The 19,596-nt window shown below is 47.0% G+C and overlaps 2 protein-coding genes and 1 long non-coding RNA gene across 11 annotated transcripts in view; 1 reads left to right on the plus strand and 2 right to left on the minus strand.

Annotated features, from left to right (window-relative positions):
- Positions 1-4,684, plus strand: part of ADAMTS3 (ADAM metallopeptidase with thrombospondin type 1 motif 3) — a 70,181-nt gene extending 65,497 nt beyond the window's left edge. The window contains exon 22 of the mRNA XM_071431212.1: positions 3,827-4,684. Coding sequence (XP_071287313.1) covers positions 3,827-3,888 — 62 coding nt within the window. The 3' untranslated portion in view covers positions 3,889-4,684. The remainder of the gene's footprint in view (positions 1-3,826) is intronic.
- The window catches only part of LOC139591975 (uncharacterized), a 36,758-nt gene that overhangs the window by 5,432 nt on the left and 11,730 nt on the right, over positions 1-19,596 (minus strand). The gene's annotated exons all lie outside the window — the stretch shown is intronic.
- Positions 7,260-15,911, minus strand: LOC139591973 (neuropeptide FF receptor 2-like). 8 transcript variants are annotated; one of them, XM_071431216.1, is made up of 7 exons: positions 13,443-15,911; positions 12,584-12,648; positions 11,751-11,955; positions 10,947-11,033; positions 9,090-9,436; positions 8,730-8,829; positions 7,260-8,389 (listed from the first exon to the last, which is right to left on the minus strand). In XM_071431216.1, exons 5-7 carry the CDS (start codon positions 9,409-9,411, stop codon positions 7,657-7,659), a joined length of 1,155 nt encoding a protein of 384 aa, XP_071287317.1. In that variant the 5' UTR covers positions 9,412-9,436; positions 10,947-11,033; positions 11,751-11,955; positions 12,584-12,648; positions 13,443-15,911; the 3' UTR covers positions 7,260-7,656. The 8 variants fall into 8 exon arrangements, with proteins under 8 accessions (XP_071287317.1, XP_071287316.1, XP_071287318.1 ...); XM_071431215.1 differs by having other exon boundaries at positions 12,584-13,071; XM_071431217.1 differs by lacking the exon at positions 13,443-15,911 and adding an exon at positions 12,742-13,414.

Genomic DNA, 19,596 nt, shown 5'->3' on the forward strand with positions numbered 1-19,596 from the left:
GATGGCCACTGAGAAACAAGAGAGACCTGTGATAAAAAACCTTTTTTTAAAGAATAAGATCAACAATTTCTCCACAGCAGTTGAGCAGCTTCAATATGCATATGACACAGCATCTAATTCCATCTCCAGATTTGATCTTGGCAAAAGGAAGAGTCACCTGCCCCCAGCATACATATTTAGTACACAAAATACTGTCAAGAAGATTATAAATAGCAAATCCTATGGAATATAGACATGTCCTTGTCCTGATCCTGCTGAGCTTCCTCAGAACCCTTGCTGGTTCCTGACAAACCTGGGGTAAAAGCAGCAGCTCTGCCTGGGAATACCCATGCTCCATGAGGCACTGTGAGGCTATCCCAGTCTCAGTGTGGAATTCTGGGCTAGAGGTACAATTCCTTTTGCCTCACCATAGTGACAGTGACCCTCATTTGGTCCTGTCCTCTCATGGATCATTTTGGAGCATCCATTTGTGCTGGTTCAGATTCCACGACTCCACCCACAGTGTGGAGATTTGGGGTTATGCTTCTCCAGTTCCAGCAGATTGACTGCTTTTCCTACCAGCTCCTGAGCAGTGTCAGGGCCACCACGAGGGAGTTAAAACCCCAATAAACCCCAAGTCCTACAGAATGAATAATCCAAAGGAAGAAATCCATTGTTGTCATAAAAAGCTTGAAAACCTGTTAAAAATTCTATGAAAACAATGTAATGGATTCCCAGGAACCTCTACAGATGGCCTGACATTATCCCCCCAAAATATTCATTTTACTCACAGAGCAGCTCGAGTTTTGCCACAAAATTATCCTGACAACCTCCTTTTTACCTCAAAATGTTCATTCAGTCCATTACAAATTGCCTCAAGTTTTACCCTCAAATTGTTAATCTTGTCCCCTGTGGATGACTTGGATTTTAGCACCAAAACCCTCCACTATTTATCTCTATCTAATCCCTAAAATATTCATTCTGTCCCTTACAGATTACTTCAGGTTATTCACCCAAATGTTCTTTGTTTCTTACAGATTATCTCAAATTTTAAAGCCAAAATTTTATTTTACCAGTACACTACTGATTACATCAGTTCACCTCAAAATTGTCTTTCTTTACAGACTCAGAATCCAAGATTTTTACTACCTGTTACTAATAATTATCTCATTTTACCTCACAATGCTCATTCTCTCCCTTACACAACCTCAAGTTTTAATCCCAAATTTTTCCATGCCTATCTGCTAATGATCACCTAATATTTACCTCAGGATTTTCAGTCTCTCTTCTGTACAGGTTAACTCATATTTGAACTCCAAAACATTAATTTTGTCCCTATAGATTACTTCCATTTTCCCACCAAAACCCCTCACCAATTACCTCTATCCTGTCCCAACTATTCATTACATTATAGATCACCTCAAGGTTTTCCCCTGAAATTTTCCCTACCTGTCCCGTTCTTTTTACCTCATATTAACCTCAAAATGTTGCTTTCTCTCCTCTACACATTACCTCAATTTTACCCCTAAAATTTTCTGTGCCTGTCCACTGCTGTTTCCAGTTTGTTTACCTCAAAAAGTTCATTCTCTATCCTGGAGGTTATCTCAGTTTTTAGCCACAAGTATTTCCCTAATGTGTGCTACTGATTACCTAACTCTTAACATTTTCATTTACTCTGCTAGAGGTTATCACAAATTTCACCAAGATTTTCCCTACCTGGCTACTACTGATTTAACCTCAGTTTTACCTCAAAGTATTTATTCTCTACCCTGGAGATTATCTCAAGTTTTAGCCTCCAGTATATCACTACCTTTGCACTATTTACTACCTCAGTTTACCTCAAAATGTTCTTTTTTTTCCCCAAGAGATTACCCCAGTTTTTGCCCCCCAAATATTCCCTCTCTGTCCACTTCTGATCAGCTCATTTTCTCCTCAAAATCTCCATTTTCTGCCAATACAGAGTACCTCAAGTTTACTCCCAAATTATTCCCTGCATGCCACTTCTGATTCCATCATCTTTCCCTCAAAATATTCATTCTCTCCCCCAGAAAGTACCTCAATCTTTTCCCCTATAAATTTTCCTTTGTTACTTATTACCTCATTTTTTCAATAAATTGATCATTCTCTACCCTCAAGATTGCCCCATGTTTCACCTCACGAATGTACATTTCTGTGCACTACTGATTTCCTCATTTTGAACCCAAAATGTCCATTCTCTCCCCATAGCTATTCCCTGAAAATGCCATCTCTCTCCCCTCCACATCCTCTCACATTTTCCTACACAAACACTACCTACCAAAAATGTTGGGTCCCCTCTAAATTACACAAGTTTTCTGCCAAAAGTGTCCCCTCTAAGTTATGCCAGGTTTTCCCAGCTTGGAGCTGCAAGGAATTCAGGCAGGTGAAATGATATCAGGGAATACCTGTAAACAGAGATTTTACCTAGGGTTTCAACTCCAGAGTATTCATTGTACCTTACTTGGGAGCAAATCCAAAAACTCCCCTACCTGGACACTGCTGATTGCCTGAGCTGACCTCAAAATGTTCCTGCTCTCCCCTAGATGTTACCTCAGACTTTACTGACAAAATTTTCCTACCAGTGCATTCCTGATTTCCTCTGTTTACTTCTAGTTATCCATTCTCTGCCCAGTGCGCTACCTCAAATTTACACTGAAAATTTTCCCTACTTATGGAAAATACAACTACTTCACTATGGATTACCCCACTTCACCTCAAAATGTTCATTCTTCCCCTTACAGATTAACTAAAGCTTTCCTCACAATATTTTCCCTATCTTTCCACTAGTGATTACTTCATTTTTACCTCAAAATTGTTCATTCTCTGCCCTAAAGGTTATTTCAAGTTTTACCCCCCAAAATTTCCCCCGTCTGTTCTCTACTGAGAGTTTATTTTATTTTATTCTCTACCTTCAGTTTATTTTAAATTCCATTGCAACCCTGACAGCTCTGAGCTACTCCCAGTACCTGGAGTGGTCTGGGGAGTGGCAGGACAACATCCCATTTTATGTTTGGGAAAATATTAGATAATAAAATGTAATTTCCCTTCCTTCTCTGACCCTTGGACAGCATATCCCTGAACACAAGGGCAAATGGAGATTTACCCAGAACCCAGTGAACAGCAGAGCTGTGCTGACATTTCCCAGTGAGCAAATCCCAACAGCCAGGAAAAGGAAAGTGTCTCCCTCTGACCTACCCCACAGCCTGGGCAGGACCAGGTCTCCTCCAGTGCAGGCCACCAGGGCTGCAGGCTCTGGCCTTTGGCTGCTCAATCCCACACAAAACCAAAGGTTTTGCCAGAGCTGGGTCGAATTAAATGATTTTTCCTGACCTGAAAGAGAGAAGAAAAGGAAAATTAAGTCTGCTGTGCAAGGCAAAAGCTCCTGGCTATCACATATTTGTTCTCATTGTTTCTGATAGAGCTTTTCATTTAAAAAAGGAGAGGTGGCAGCCATATTAAATACATAAGTGTCCTTCTCCAGGTTTTTTATTGCATGGAACAGTGAGAAGAAAGCCCTGAAAGGACAGTACAGGACAAACACTTGGAGAAAAAACACCAAGCAGCAGCCCCTGTGCTTGGCATTCAATTCCAGGCTACTGGCTTCCTTTTCCTTCTTTTGCAGCAATTGGTGTGGTGCTCTAAAAGCCACCTTCCTGCCTGCCACTCCCTCCACATTCTCTCCTTCAAGGGGGATGTGGCTGCAGCTCAGCAGAGGCAATGAAACTGCCTTTCCATTCCATACCTACCTGGGAAAGACCAGGACAGCAGAAGCAACAGAATTCCTTAAAGTTCCTGCTCACAGGCATTTTAATTGTGCTTTGCTTCACAGGGGCTTTCCTGCCAACCTCATTTCATTCTTTCTTCATCCTGAAAAATAATTTTGACAGTTGAGTTTGTTGAGAACCAGTTCATCTTTTGATGAACTGCCAGCTGGAATTCTCCCTGCCACCTCTCCTTCCCTGCCTGGAAAACAGCTCTTCCTCATCCTGCACTCTCACCTCCTTGGAAACAAGACCTGCATCCTCCTGGCTCCCTCAGCTGCATCTCCTGGCTCTGGGCAGCTGTGGTGGCTGTGCCAGGGCAGGTGACACCACCAGGGGGTCACAGCAGCGCCGAGCAGCCTCAGCCCTGCGCTCTTCTGCCTGCAGGGAAACACCAGCCAAGCTGGGATGCTTTTCCTCCCTGCAGGAACAAACAGGGACAGAAAACATCAGGGCAGTTATGGAAGCAGTTTTGTGCACCTCTTCCTACCTCCTCAGGCTAAGGGATGCAAATCCTGACTGGAAAATGAAGGAACACTTTGAGTCACATCACACCTTTGAGGAAACCAGTACATGTATATTTTTGGGGTAGTTTGTAGAATTGCCTAATGCTTGAGAGGTTGAGCCAGGAAATGTGAAATGCTGAAATTCACTGGAGGACAACCCTGGAATGAGAAGCCTGAATGGACCTGAAGGGAGTCCCTGGCCCATCTGTTGAACTCCTCCAGTCACTGCAAATGAAAAATTAACTCTGAGAACTTCCCTTTGATCCTGATTTCCATCTCATCTTTCCTACAGTTTGAGGCTCAAGGACTGGGGAACATCCTGCTGTACACAGACTGGTAACAACACAAGTAAAATGGCTCGTTTCGCAAATTCTGTCTCTTATCTCCTCTCTGCTTAATAAATAATTCATTTTGTGAACAGACCTGATTTACCATCCTTTAAATTTGTGGGCCAGAGTGCTTTCTTAAATTTTAAGTGTTAACAAAAATCTGAGGCTAAGGCAGGGCTTGCCTGGAGCTGTCACTCATCCTGTGACAACCAGGAGCCTGAGGATGCTCTGGGGACTGCAGTTCACAGCCTCACAAGGCCTGATTCCATGGGGAGGGAAAAAACAACCCAAACAAATAAAACCACCTCACATTTCAAAATAAAGACATGTTGATTCCCTAACAGGAGCACATAAAATTATTTTACACTAGAAATGAAATGACAAAGCAGAAAAAGAGCCAAAAGAAATGCTCTCCATCTCTACCCTCTCTGGTTGCTAATTCCAAAGAAACTTAACCATGGATCAAAAGTAACTGCTAATAATTTTCCCTCTGTAAAAATTGCTGGCATGGGTTTCGCAGAGACTCTGTCCTCAGAGGGAAACACAGCCCAATGGGACACAGCCCTGGCACCTCACACCCTCCTATTTGTGGCCTCCTTGGAATGCTCAGTTCTATACAGGCCCTTGGACATCACATCCCTGAACACAAGGGCAAATGCAGCTGTATCCAGAGCCCAGTGAACAGCAGAGCTGTACTGACATTTCCCAGTGAGCAAATCCCAACAGCCAGGAAAAGGGAAGTGTGTCCCTCTGACCTACCCCACAGCCTGGGCACTGGGCCAGAGTGATTTCTTAAATGTTAAGAGTTGACAAAAATCTGAGGCTAAGGCAGGGCTTGCCTGAAGCTGCCACTCATCCCCTGACAACCAGGAGCCTGAGGATGCTCTGGGGACTGCAGTTCACAGCCTCAGGTAGCCCTGCATGGGAAAGCCAAGTGGGTTTTCCTCTTGCCAGAGAGGAAAGGATACAGCAGGAGGGGCTGTGGGAACCTGAAATTTGTGTGTATTTCAGAAGCTGCACAGCCCTAAAGCTTTCCCACATGTGTTTTATACTCCCATGTGCACTTCCAGCACTTTTCAAGAGAGTTTAAATGAGAATGAGCTGACTCAGTGACAGAACAGCACTAGCTCAGGGACCTCAGGACACACACTAGACAACACTCACTATGGACAGCACAGATTCTTGTGCTTCAGGGCTCCAGCTTGTCAGTACAGCTCCAGTACTGCAACTGAACCCAATGGAAAACACCTGGCAGCAACTCACATTAATCCAGGAGTGCCAGTGCATCACCTGTGTGCTATCTCAGTAAGTACAGCTGAATATTCACCCACTATAGTGGCAGGCACTTGGCTGAAATAAAGACGTTTATAATGCATTATTTTCTGCTATTTTCTGAGAGATTTATGTTTTCCTGGCATTGTTTCCATATACTTGAACCGGGGTTCTGCTCCCTGTCCTAAAGAAGAGCTTGGATATCATCTGTGATCCAGCTCTAGTTTTTGAAGTTACAAACAAGTTTTGAAGTTTTGAAGCAAACAGACAGAAATCAATGTTTGGAGAAATTAACACAGAAATAACTGCGTGCTTCCCAGTCCCTGCCCAGCACACCCCAGTTCTCTATTGGGAGCCTAAGTCCTGTTCTTATCATAGAAACTCCATTATTTCATATAGTTATGTTTTATAGAAGAGCTTTGCAGGGAAATTGCCTCTCCCAGCATCAACATCCACCCCAACACCCCCACAGGAAATGCCACCTAAAGCTTAAATGACACAAAATGAGCAAAATGCATTAATTCAACACAAAAAAGATCAGTAAACAACCAATTCAGAAATGTTCCCCTTATAATCTGCACGGGGAGAGGCTCTGGGATGCCAAGGCAAACTCAGAGATCAGAGATTCTCACCCTTGCCATGGCCTCGCTCTTGCCTCGCCCTCTCCCATTCCCGCCTCCCGTGGCCGAACCCTGGGATCGTGTGAGGGGGGACAGACCCCGTGTCCCAAATCCCAGCAAAATCCCCTTTTCCTCTCTTTTATGGCAGAGCCAAGCACTGATTTGGTGTTTTCTCAGCTGGATATGGAGTGAAAGAAAGTGTGTGCTTGTGGGAGAAATGTTCCTCCTAAAATGAGGGAGAAATGCTCCTCCCTAAAGTCCAAATAGACATTGTGAGGAGAAAATGAGTTAACAAGCAGGGGACAGACAGGGAAAAAATTTTGGAGCAAATTTGAGGTAGGCTGTAGTGCAGAAAATGAACATTTTGAGGTAAACTGAGGCACACGGAGGTAAAGGTTTGAGGATAAAATTTAGGTAATGTGTAGGGAAGAGAATGAGCATTTTGAGACAGTGAGCAGCAGGGAATGTCATAATGTGGAAGTCACTCCTATTTATGTGAGGGAGGACTGCCCTAGGGAATGGCTTTACCTGGGATTTGGCTCCTGTAGGGCCTTACAGAATAAGCCTTAGTGCTCTGTGATCCTGTGCTGCCCCTTGCACAAATTCTATTCCTCACTATTCCTCCAGTGTCACTCCTGTCCCTGCTGAAGTTTGTCCCATCCACTGGGCTCTCAAGTGTTTTCTCTCCTGCTCATATTTAAATTTCAGTCTTTTTGGGTGACTTCTATGCCCCTGCAACATCAAATTGAGTTCCCCAAAAAACACACCACTGAACCAATTTTTTTATCCTTTATTTCTCGAATTTCCATTTCCACTTGTTTCTCTAGCTGCAATAATAATGGACGTGACAGAAATAACAGCAACAAAGGGGAATAAATGGAATGTGACAGAAAATGCTAAATTTTGTCATTTGAGCAGGACCCAGCGTTCACAATGTCCAGGAAGAAGCACAACCATGAGATAATCCAGGGGTCTCTGGGTGCCAGACTGGGTCTGCAGTATTTCAGTCCATGAGAGTTACAGGATGAGGGATTCCTCACAGGAATGAAATGTGACCACAAACAGGGTTCAAGCAGCCCTGTTCCATGGGGAACAGAGAGATTGCCAGAATCACAGTGCCTTTCACTCCATCCCATTGCCTTTGAGCTCCTCCATCAGCAAATCCTGCTGCTTATTGACCCAGTTTCCTCCCTTGGCTGTGTGGGGAGGGGGATCCTGGGCCGGCGGGCAGGGCGGCCTGGCCCGGGGCTGGCTGGGCACAGGCGGGCCTGGAGCAGAGCTGGAGCCGGAGCGCGGCCTGGAAGCCGCGGCGGAAGCTCCGGTTGCAGAAGCCGTAGATGATGGGGTTGACACTGCTGTTGGAGAAGGCCAGCCAGTGAGCCAGGGGATAGATGTACACATTGATCAGCTGCAGCTGCACGTCCGACAGGCTGCCGTAGTCCGACAGCAGCATCAGGCTCCACAGGGGAAGCCAGGACAGGGCGAAGAGCAGGGTGACAAGGACGAGCGTGTGGATGGCTTTCCGCTTCCTCCTCCACGCTCCCCGCTGCTGCTCCCGGCCGCGCTTCCCGGCCCCGGGCACGGCGGCGTGGCACAGGGAAATGCCGATCCTGGCGTACAGGAGCGCGATGAGCGCCAGCGGAGCCAGGGAGATGTTGGCAAAGAGCACCGTGGTGTAGGCCTTCCTCATGGCCGGCTCGGGCCACTTCTCCCGGCACCAGAACACCGGGCGGGTGGCGTTGCCCGTGCCCAGGAGCAGCTGGAAGCGCTTCTCCTGCCGCAGCCGCAGCAGCGCCGCCGAGGGACACATGATGGCCACGGCCAGCGCCCAGATCACCGCGATGGTGGCCACGGCGGCGGGGACGGTCAGCTTCGGCTTGAAGGGGTGCACGATGCACCGGAACCTGCGGCAAGGGCACCGGGGAAGCCGTGTGAGGAACGCCTCCTATCCCGGGCAGGGATGCACACACATTCTAAACTGCCTGTCTTTCATCCTCCCTGTCAGTTACTGCCTGTGCAATCCAGCTTCATGGCTGAGAAACAAACCAATTCCTGGCAGGCTGGGATAGCCCAGTTCCACCCTCTTTAAGAGACACCGGTGGAGGAGCAGATTGCTCTTTAGACCTGCCCAGATTTTATTTTGCTTAGGATTTGTTGTGGTGTTGGGAGGGTTAATGACTGGGCTCAGGGTGGTCAGGGGGCCAGGGGAGATGACACTGGTGGTTACAGACTGCAGCATCTTACCTGTCCATGGCAATAGCAACCAGAGTGAAGACAGAGGCAGAAACAGAGATGCCTTGGACCATCCCGCTCATCTTGCACACCAGGCTCCCAAAGGGCCACCCTGCAAGGAAACATGCATTTTGGAATTGCTGCCATCTCACTGCAGGACTCTGCTTAAAATCATTCGCTCTCATCTTCCATTTCCTGAGTACAATTATAGACTCATGGGGTGGTTTGGATGGAAGGGAAGATCATGGAGTTCCAGCCATGGCCAGGAACACTGTGCCATGGGCAGGGACACCTTCCACTGACTCAGAATGCCCACAGAGCCCCCTGGACACACGCCCCTGGCTCTCCCCACCCCACGGGCAGCCAGCCCACCTGCAATGATGTTGTCCAGGAGGGTGGTGGGCATGCAGAAGAGCCCCACCAGAAAGTCACTGACGGCCAGGTTCAGGATGAACAGGTTGGTGACCGTGCGCATGTGCCTGCTCCACAGCACGATGAAACAAACCCCCCCGTTGCCCACCATGCACAGGAGGAAGATGAGCAGGTAGGAGGTGATGAAAACAGCAGCCACCCAAGGCTGGTGGAGGTAGAAGTCCACATAGGAGACATTTCCTTCCAGGTAAAGGTACTTGTACGTCCTGTTGTAATTCAGCAAATCCAAGTGAGGCCAATCCAACGAGGAGTTTGAGTCCATTCTCCTCCTTGTGTTCCAATGTGCCCTAAAAGATATTTGTAAAGAGGCCATTTTAGTCTGCTTGCAATTGATCTGAAGCAATGTGATGATATTATTATTATTATTATTATAGCATTGTCATCTGTTTTGGGTGCACTATGTGCTGAAATTAGCGTGAAACTCACATGCACCCTGGCAGCAGTGAGGTGGCTGAGCAATAATCACTAAAAAGTCACTAATTCCAGCACTGAAAAACAGGGATTAAAGCTTTCTCAAGTGGCACAAGCCTTCTGCCTGCAAGTATCCAAATCCAGCCCCATTTCATGGACATGAGATGGTTTTGTGTGCAGCTGGATGATTTAATTCCCTGCTCACAAGCTACCCTACTCCAAGGCTGCAATCAAGAAGGACCACACAGTGTCTGAAACATGCTGAGCTTCAAGAGAGCTGGGTTCATTTCCAAGCAGCTAACTTGACTTGGAGGCAGCATTTCAAACTCTTTCCCACATATATTTTGTCTCCCAGATGAGGATGCCTAAAGAAGCAGGGGGCAAAATTAATTGGTGGCAGCAGGCATGAAATTAAAGTGTGAGCGCAGGTGCTTTCAAGATGCTTCAAATTCCTTAATAGAAATGGGATTTAAATTTAGGCACAAGTTACCTGAATCCTGATGAGCTTGTATGAAAGCTCAGCAAAGCCTCTGCAAGTGCTTTACTCTCAAGAAGTAAGTGCAGTAAAAAAAAAAGTATTTATTCTGCTGTGCCTCAGGCTTGGAACAAGCAGAGCAGTAAAAACCCATCATGTTCTGCTCTCTTGTGCCTGTTCAGAAATCAGTAGCAGTGCAGTGTCTTAATGGGTCTGTATTTCACAGACTTATTAAATGCCTGCACAGCAAGGCAGGGAGACAGAAATCTGGAGTCCCTCACCCAAAATCAGCTGCTTGTAGGTTTGAACAAGTGTAGGAATAGTTGTACATTCTGTGGGGCTGTCCTTACAGACAAAGGCTTATTTATCTTGATTAGTTTTTACTCAACATGCTTTCAAAATCATTGGAGGTGATCTTATTGAGATGTCTGATGAGCCAGATGCTTTCCCCAGCCAGAGCTCAGTCAGCCTTGTGAGAAATGCTTTAATGCCCATTTTCCTGATCCCTCAAGGAAGCAGCACTGGTGCTCTTGCACCCCAATCTGGGCTCAAGGTGGAGAGCTCTGACAGAATGCCAACACAGATATTTGACAACACAAGTTCACACTGCTCCTTTAATCCCAGACCTGGAGCTGGGCTTTATAAATCCCAGGAGATGCTCTCACCATTAAAAAGCAGCATTCCTGTTGCTCCCTTTGCTGCTCTTCCCCACATTACTATTATTATTATTATTATTATTATTATTATTATTATTGCCCACTAATTTTCTGCCATAATCTTCTGCCTCCCCAAGGAGTTGCTTTAGGGAGACACTGTGGCCAGGGGAAGGTGGCTTTTGGCTCTCACCACATTCCCAGTCCCCATGCCCAGCTGTCCCTGTGCTGTCCCCAGAGGTGCCTTTCCTCCCTTACCTGCTGGAGTTTGGCTTTTCCAGGGGTCTCTGATGATCTGAGGCAGAAGTTCTTGGTCATGCCATGACAGGGCTGTCCCTTATCACACTAAAATCAGGAGGAATAATGGTTATTTTGGATACATATTTTGTTTTTTCTCTCTGTTTCTGACACTAGAAGCTGCTGCCTCACAGCACAATCTCCTCAGTAATGATATCTGGAATAGTTTTTGTCCATAGCTGGTAAACAAGAAGTTGTAAACAGCCTTGAGGCAAAACTGGAGCTGAGTCTCTTCCCAGTTGCACTAATGAAATTTTGGTTGTGGCAGGCATAGGGAAGTGGTTGTGCAAACACTGCAGATGATAGGAAATGGAAAAGCTCCATGGATTTCTATTATCCTGAAGCTGAGGGGGAGGAGGATTGGCTGGAAGGAGAAATTAAGCCAGTGCCTTGTGTTTTCACAGGGACCTTGCCTGCTAAAACAAGGGGTGATAAATAATTGAGAGAGGCACAGAGGACAGAAACATAAATCATCTAAGAAAAGGGAAAAAATTATGCAATACCTAATTGGTATAAGATGATGAATAACAGTAATCTGCTTCCACGTGGTAACTTGATAAGAGCAAGGCCTCTCTCCTTCATTTAATACACCAGAGAAAATCTGCAAAGGAATAAAGTGGGAGGGAGGGTGTGTTTTACCCTCCCAGAGTGCAAACTGCCCCAACGCAAACACAGGAGGCTCATTCCCTGCTGGAATCCCAGACACAGCCTCCATAGACAAATACACAATGTAACACCTCACAGCCTGACCAGGACAATTGTTACCTCTGGCTAGAGAAAAACAGTTTTCCCTCATTAGAGCAGCAGTTCCAAGCCATTATGAAGTGATGCCATTGTTTTTATGTTGGGCACATGGAAGAAATCCCCTGGAGCAGCCACCACTGCCTCACCCCCGTGCACAACCTGCTGGGTTTGTCATCTTGATATCTTCATTTTCATGTGTGAAATACCCTCACAGGATCCTCTGAGGCTGAAACAAAAATAAGGAGACTTCAGAGATGGGAGGAACAGCAGGAGCATGTAGCTGTACATGAAGAACATTCAATGTGGTAAGTGCTAAAAAATTTGTTCTTCCCTTGTCCTGAGCTCAGTAATGGCACAAGAACAGAGACTTCCCAGGGCTCCCAGCTCCCAAGGTTTCCCACTTTGGAAAATGATCCCTGGTCTGCTGAAAAGTGAGAAATTCCCAGGAGCAAAACACAGGCCCTGAAGGATGGCAAAAAAAACCAGGACATTGGTCTGTGATTGTCTGAGAAATAAGGGAGAGAGAAATTTATGGATCAACCTCTGCCTCAGGGAACCAGGAAGGGAGCCACTGACTAAAAACCTGAAATGCTGTTCCACAGGGACCCTGTGCACAGCCCATGGGATTCTGGGGTCCTCTTGGCTTCTCTTTCAGAGCAAGGGGGAGCTGCAGCCACCCCAAACCCCCCATTCCCAGTTCCACAGGGAGTGGTGCAGGAGGTGTTTGGTCTGGGCTATGCAGGGCTTCAGCTGGGGACTCTGGGGATATTTGTGAATTAAGGTAATAGAACTTACTCTTTAAGTATTTAACTTTTTCATCCATCAATATTTCCATCCTATTTTATAGGACATACCTCTGAGTGGTTCATCTCCAAATAAGCCCAAATATCCCAGTAGCTTTTCAGCTGGGAGAAAGGAGCTGTGGAAGAAAACCCACCCTTAAAAATAGCCAGTTGCAATAAAATCATTCTTTCTTACTGACATTGACTTTCATAAAGAAAAACAAGTGCACCTTAAGAAGCAAATTTCTCATTTTGAAATGGGCAATCCCAGGCAGATGTGCCAATCTCGGAGCTGCACACACATCTCCTCTCAATGAGCTTAAACTGCTTATCCTCCCCTCAGAGTCATTTATCTGCATAGTCTGAGCTGGGGCCACAGGAAATAGTTTGTAGGTATTTCTTTTTGAAATAGGTACTTCCTTTTAAAAGATCTCAAACTTCAAATGATGGAGAACAAGGCTATCAGCAGGATGACTGGAATAAACACCAGACTTAGCTGCAGATTACTCATCCACTTGAGCTGGGAATAGAAAGCATTTCACTCCAAAGCCAAATTGTAACTGTAAATCAGGAGATGTAAATGGCAGGTGAGGCATTCACAGCAAGTTGGTAATGGCTCTGTATTTTTATACATATATATATATTTTTATATAATTTCCACCCTGCTTCATTAGAACCAAGGCTGCTTACCTATTTCTTATCATTATGATCCCTTTTTTTTCCCTTTACTTCATGTTTAGTCAACCTTTAAGCTTCTAAATACATTTTTTTATTTTTTATTTGATGCATCACAGGCAGTTTTAAATCTTAACTAAAATCTCAGCCAACTGCTCGCTGAAATCAGGTTAAAGTAAGATTTCCACACCCATGCACACTTATGCCACCACTTTATTGAGAAGCCTGGCAAGCAATAAGATTTTAGCTGCCTTACCTTGGAAGCAAGTCCCCGTTTTAAAAGCTTTCAGTAGGAAATTACTCAAGTTCCCTGGGATTCAGTCTCCAAATAGCAGTTTCCCATCCATCACTGGAAACTGGGCAGGGACCCCACAGAATATCTGGACTGGCCACAGCTTTTTCCCTGGAGAGATGCTCCAGCAGTTCAGCAGTGAGTGCTGGGGTTTGATCTATAGGAAGAGCTAAATCAATGATCCCTGCTGGGCTCTTGGCAGCACTAAATTCCCCACAAATGGGACATGAGCCTCCTAAATTGCACCTTTCAGCTCAGCCTGTGCTCATGAGTCACTCCCTGACAGCCCTGTCATTTGGGGCACTGAGACTGAGGGGAGTAATTGGGGAGCAGGTAGATAGAGGTAAAAAACACCCCTGGAAAGTGGGACAATCATGAGAGAGTCTCAGTGGAGGACAGGATTGGCAAACAACAGAAGTGCTTGGGGCCCATCAGCCAGTGAGGGCTAACGCAGCAGGTACAGGAGACAGCTCTGCCAGCAGGCAGTTGTGTCCCCCCAAAATGGGGGCACAGAGGATCCTGTAATCCCTGCCAAGTGAAAGACCAGAAAACCCAAACCTATCCCAAGGCACAGAGCACACCACAGGCGTTCTTTGCACCAGCCAGAGCCACGGAATTGTTTGATTTCCATCTCTTTTGGCACAGAAGTGTCATTGCCCTCTCTGAGACAGGCATGAGAGCAGACAGCCCATGACCTGGTCACACAGGGCACCAGGACTTACAGCCTGTCACAATAAACACCATTTTACCCCCACCCAAACTCCTGGGCTGCAGAATATTGGATTATGCCTCACTAGGAATTGGGCAGAGCAGCCTGCCTGGCCCAAGGGCAGGACAGGTGAGCTCCCTGTGCAGCACCCTGGGGTTGGATCCTTAACACTCCACCTCAGCCCATGCTGGATTTGCCCAGAGGCAATGCCTTTAGTCTTAAATAAGTGCACAGGAGAAGAACTGGCTGTGGGGGTGACAGCAGAGGTTTAAATGCAGTGTCACCTCTGCAGAAAGATGATGGTTGTGGAAGGGCTGAACTCTCCCTGTACCTTCCTGCCTTCTGACTGCTCCCTTTACATCACCATCCACATCCACACAGGGGTTTTAGGTAATCATTGATTTTTTTTTTCCTGTGACCTGCTCTGAGGATTTGAATCCTTTTGGTGCTCTTGAATTTCCATTTGCTGCTGCCTCAGTGACTCAGTTTTAATTAACACCAAATTCTAAGCCTAACCTGGATAACATGGATAGGTACCTCTGATTGATGTCAGGAATTTGACATGCTGAGAGGTTACCTGGGAAACCTCCTGGTCTGACTCCAGTTGAAGCCAATTCTGCTCAGTAAATGACAGCTGCAACCCGCAGCAGTCCAAACAGCAAGGACTGCAAGGAAGTTTTCCTTGCTAGGATTTTCTTTTGGAAAAAAACCCCAGCAGCACAGATCCTTTCTTTTGGGATGAGGTGCCATCTTACCTGCCAGCCTCAGGAAATGCTCAGAGTTACACTTGTTTACACCCCTTTCCCCAGCAAAACACCCCAAACTGATCTCACTGCATTTCAGACTTTGCAGCCCCTGACAAGGTTCAGATTTCAATGCTAACATGAGCTACTTCAAGCTCCAGAAACTTTCCTCCTACTGGAGGTACCTGCTACTGTTAGAAGAGCAAAATAAAATGATGTGAACTTGTCTTAACCACTGAGAAAAAACAAAACAAAACAATCAGCCCCAGGATCTTCTTTCCCCAATTCTGGAGCTCTGCAGAATGCTCCAGCTCCCAGCCCAGGCCCTCCTGCAATTCAGGGGCTGGAACCCCAAAGGCAGAGGCTCAGGGGCACCTGCTGCCATCCCCATCCCAAACTGCTCCTTATCCCAGCCCTGCCCACCCCGGGCAGCCCAAGGGGGGCTGTTTCCAGCCGGCAGGTCCCTGGCATCACCGGGATCCCGGGGCAGGCAGTGTTGTGCCCCTGCCAACCAGGGCACCTCCAACGGTGGCAGCAGCATTCCAGCTCTCTCTCTCTCACACACACACACACACACACACACCTGTTGCTCGCCGAGCTCCCGCGGTTTTCCCCAGCTCCCAGCTGCAGCAGGGAGGCAGGAGCAGCCCAGCCCCGGGGGAAGGCAGCCCCGGCCCGATCCCCCCGGGGTACCTACCCCGCTTACAGCTCCACCGCCGCCGCCACTGGCTCCGCAGGCAGCAGCGAGGAGAGGCTGCAGCCTCTGCTCCCGCAGCCCCTGCGGCTCCTGCCTCAGGCAGGGAGGAGGGACAGGAGGAAGGAGGGAGCCGAGAGCCCAGCCCAAAGCCAGGCGCCAAGCCCCGGGGCTTTGGGGAGTGCCCGGCTGCAAGAGTTTCTGGGCTATGTTCCATTGCAGAGCCTCCCTGCTCTGCTTGAGGCATCCCTTGGCCTTGGGAAGCTCATTCCAAGGGTCAGGAAGTCACAGTTTCATGGTTAAGAGGTTAATTCATGGTTAAGAGGTAAATTCATGGTTAAGAGGTAGAAATTAAAAGGCCATTTTTGTCACTATCTGATGTTCAAGACTTGAATCCTTTTCAATTCTCTTGTCTTGCTGAATTGGGACTGAAAACTTTGGGCAGACAGAAGTTTGGAGATAGGGCACAGAGCTGGTGCTGTTGGCCAGTGTGGAGAGCTTTGTGGACAGTTGGCTAGCTGAGAAAGGTCACGTCGACATGATACCGCTGGTCACGCTAGAAGGAGACAAGTCTAGGAGTCAGCAGTCAGTGTCCAATGATGGGCAAGGACATTGTGCCCTTGGTGCAACAACAGGATAGAGGAGAGGATCTTTTGCCAAAAATATGAGGATAGTTTCAGCAGAATAACCACAAGAATGTAGAAGTAGTAACAAAATAACCATAAGAATACAGAAGTAGGCGTGGTTGACCGATGAGTAATTAACCAATAATGAGCTCAGCTTTGCAATATGTATAAGCTTCATTAACACCAATATAAATATGTGTGACTATCAATAAAGTCCGAGACTTGCTGATCACTCATACTGGGTGCCGCATTTCTTCCGCCGATCTAACAAATGGTGACCCCAGTGACGTGATACCGGCAACAGCAACCACGGTGGATCGGTGTAGGAGTTCGAGTCCTGTCGCAGCAAGGATGGCGAACAAGCACCGCTGAAAAAGGGAAGGTGCTGCGCCCTGGGCGACCTTAACGGAGAGCCTGGCTGATACGTGCTGCCGAGACCTCGTAGGGCTGCAACAGCGCTGACGTTTTTAAAATGGAAAGAGAAAGGCAAGCAGCATATGATTTATTTACTTGCTTTTTACAAAAGCGTCAGGTTAAGCGCATAGATTTGCAGAAAGAGCTTCACGGGTTGTCAGCTTGCGGGTATGCACAGGGACTTTTTCAAAATCCTCATACAGTACATGAGTTAACGGAGTGGCGTAAATTTGGAGACAAGCTGTGGGAGGCAGTCATAGATGATGATAAAACTGCAAAAAAGTTGGGAAAGCTATGGCGAGTTGTGCATGATGAGTTATTACAATATCAGGAAGAAGAAAAGGCTGCGCAGCAAGCTAGCGTAGCACATGATAAGAATAAGGGTTATGGGGACTGGTATAATTGTCCTTTACCCCCTGCCACATCTACAGTTATCTTGCCACCAACATCAGCTCCTGCTTCAAGCAGCAACTCACCCCCCGTGCGTGCCACAGCAGCACCGTCTGCACCGCCTGTACCATGGTCAGACCCTCCATCTCCTCCTCCTGGTAATGAGCCGATCCCTGGGCCAGAGAGTGACCTAGTGGGGGCCATTGCACAGGAGCGAAGGAAGGCATGGGCAGTGGTAGCAAAAGATACCATGGACTCGGGGGATAGAGAGGCTATAGCAGCAGCTATGGATGTTGCTTGTCCGGTGATATATTCACCTGTGGCAGGGGGCGGGTTTCAAGCAACAATAACTGCTCTAGACTGGAAGCTGTTGTCACAATTACGGTCCACAGTTAGTCAATTTGGGGTAACCGGTGAGCCCACAAAATAAATGCTTGATTATATCTGGGGTACTCAGGTTTTGCTGCCGGCTGATTGCAGAGGAATAGCGAAGCTTATCCTCACTCAGCATCAGCAGCTCTTGTTTAATGCACACTGGCAGTCACTCTGTCAGGAATGTGTAGCAGTAGCATGGCAGCCAGGCGACCCGTTACATGGGATAACCCTAGAGGAGCTAATGGGTCTAGGGCCTTTTCTTCGGACAGAAGCACAGGCGTTAATTGGTCCTGATAAATGTTGGGAGGCTATGCGCCTGGTGCAATTAGCTATAGATAGGATAAAAGAGCCAGGGGAGATTCCTTCTTATATGGGAATAAAGCAAGGAAGAGATGAGTCATTTGGATCTTTTATAGATAAGGTAGCCAATGCTATCAGGTGGGCAGGAGTCCCTGATTTCATGAAGGGTACTTTGTGGAAACAATGCGCACTCCAGAACTGTAATCAGGCTACAAAGAACGTATTAAATACCCTGGGAGCTAATTGGTCTATAGAAGAAGCTTTAGAACGATTGGCAAATGTGCCCATAGGAAATCAAACGATGTTAGTAGAAGCTATTAAGGAGTTAGGAGTAGGATTACAAAAACAAGCAGCAGCCTCACAGAGTCAGGTGTTAGCTGCTCTTGCACTCCTACAAGCAGCGGCAATAAATACTCCACAGGCTCCATCTCCTGGCTGATTCAAATGTTACAGATGTGGAGGTCTAGGACATACGCGACGGGCTTGTCAAGCAGCCAGCGTCTGGTGCCAAAATTGTTGCTTGGACACCCACAACACCGGAGCTTGCCGACGCCACTCAGGAAACAGGAAGGCCAGTGCGTCCACCAGTCGCCACGCCCAGACACAAGTAGCTACTGTCAACACCTCAGCCCAGCTTCCCTTCAACCAGCCACCGCCGGGAGCCTCGGGCTGGATGTGGCAGCCTTAGTAGCAGTAACATTGATGACAACCCAACCGGAAAAGGTTCCGACTGGAATAAAGGGACCAATCATTATTGATGGATTACCTATGGGAGCTTTACTTCTGGGTCGTTCATCGGCTACCATGATGGGATTATTTGTTTTAGCCGGGGTAATAGACGCTAATTATACGGGGGAGATTTGTGTCATGGTACATACTCTTTTTCCACCTATACAAATCGAGAAAGGACAAAGGATAGCTCAATTGGTTCCTTTGGAACAAATGGCTAAAACTTTACCCCCTCGTCAATCACAGTCGAGAGGGGAACGAGGCTTTGGTTCCACTGGAGGACTCACTCTATTAACAATGAACCTGAATGATCGACCAAAGCACACTGTAATAATGGAGTATCGGGGTGGGAGGCAAACCTTGGAAGGTTTATTAGATACTGGCACGGACTCCAGCATTGTTAGTCCAGATTTCTGGCCCCACAACTGGCCATTACAGCCAACCACAGTGACAGTTACCGGGGTTGGAGGCCCAACGCCTGCAAGAAAATCACCCATGTTATCCGTAACTATTGATGGAAAAACTTTGTGGAGCGTTTTCTCAATTGTACCTTTGCCCCCTACTGTGCAGTGCCTCATTGGTCGGGATATTTTGGCTCAAATGGGAGTAGTGCTGACAAATGAGCACCCTTTGGGCTAATGGCCATTGCGTGGACTTTCCCAATCCCATTAACTTGGACCACGGACGTTCCAGTGTGGGTTAAGCAATGGCCGTTAAAAAGGGAAAGTCTGGAACAAGTTCATATACTAGTACACGACCAATATAAGCAAGGTCATTTACAGTTGTCAACAAGTCCATGGAATACCCCCATCTTTGTTATTAAAAAGCAGTGCCAGAGAAGATCAGGGTGACGTGGCGAACTTATGCTGCTGTTTTACTAATCTTCACCCTCTTAATAGACAGTACAGACATTGCTGGAGGAGTGGAAGCCCTTCAAGTATGGGCCCCACTTCAGCCCAAGACTAACATCTGGGTCACCCTGGCAAACTTAACTAAACAGGAAGCTATTTGCCTGTCATTATCTTCTCCCGGTAATCCATTTACAACCTGTTTGGTTGGGTTACCAGCGGATCCCTGGCCATGCCCCTCACATGTACCCACCTGTAGAGTCAACAATGCTAGGGCAAGTGTAGATAAT

The sequence above is a fragment of the Agelaius tricolor genome, unplaced genomic scaffold (genome assembly GCF_023055355.1).
Source record: "Agelaius tricolor isolate 1412-34295 unplaced genomic scaffold, bAgeTri1.0.p SCAF_8, whole genome shotgun sequence".
Classification (NCBI taxonomy): domain Eukaryota; kingdom Metazoa; phylum Chordata; class Aves; order Passeriformes; family Icteridae; genus Agelaius; species Agelaius tricolor.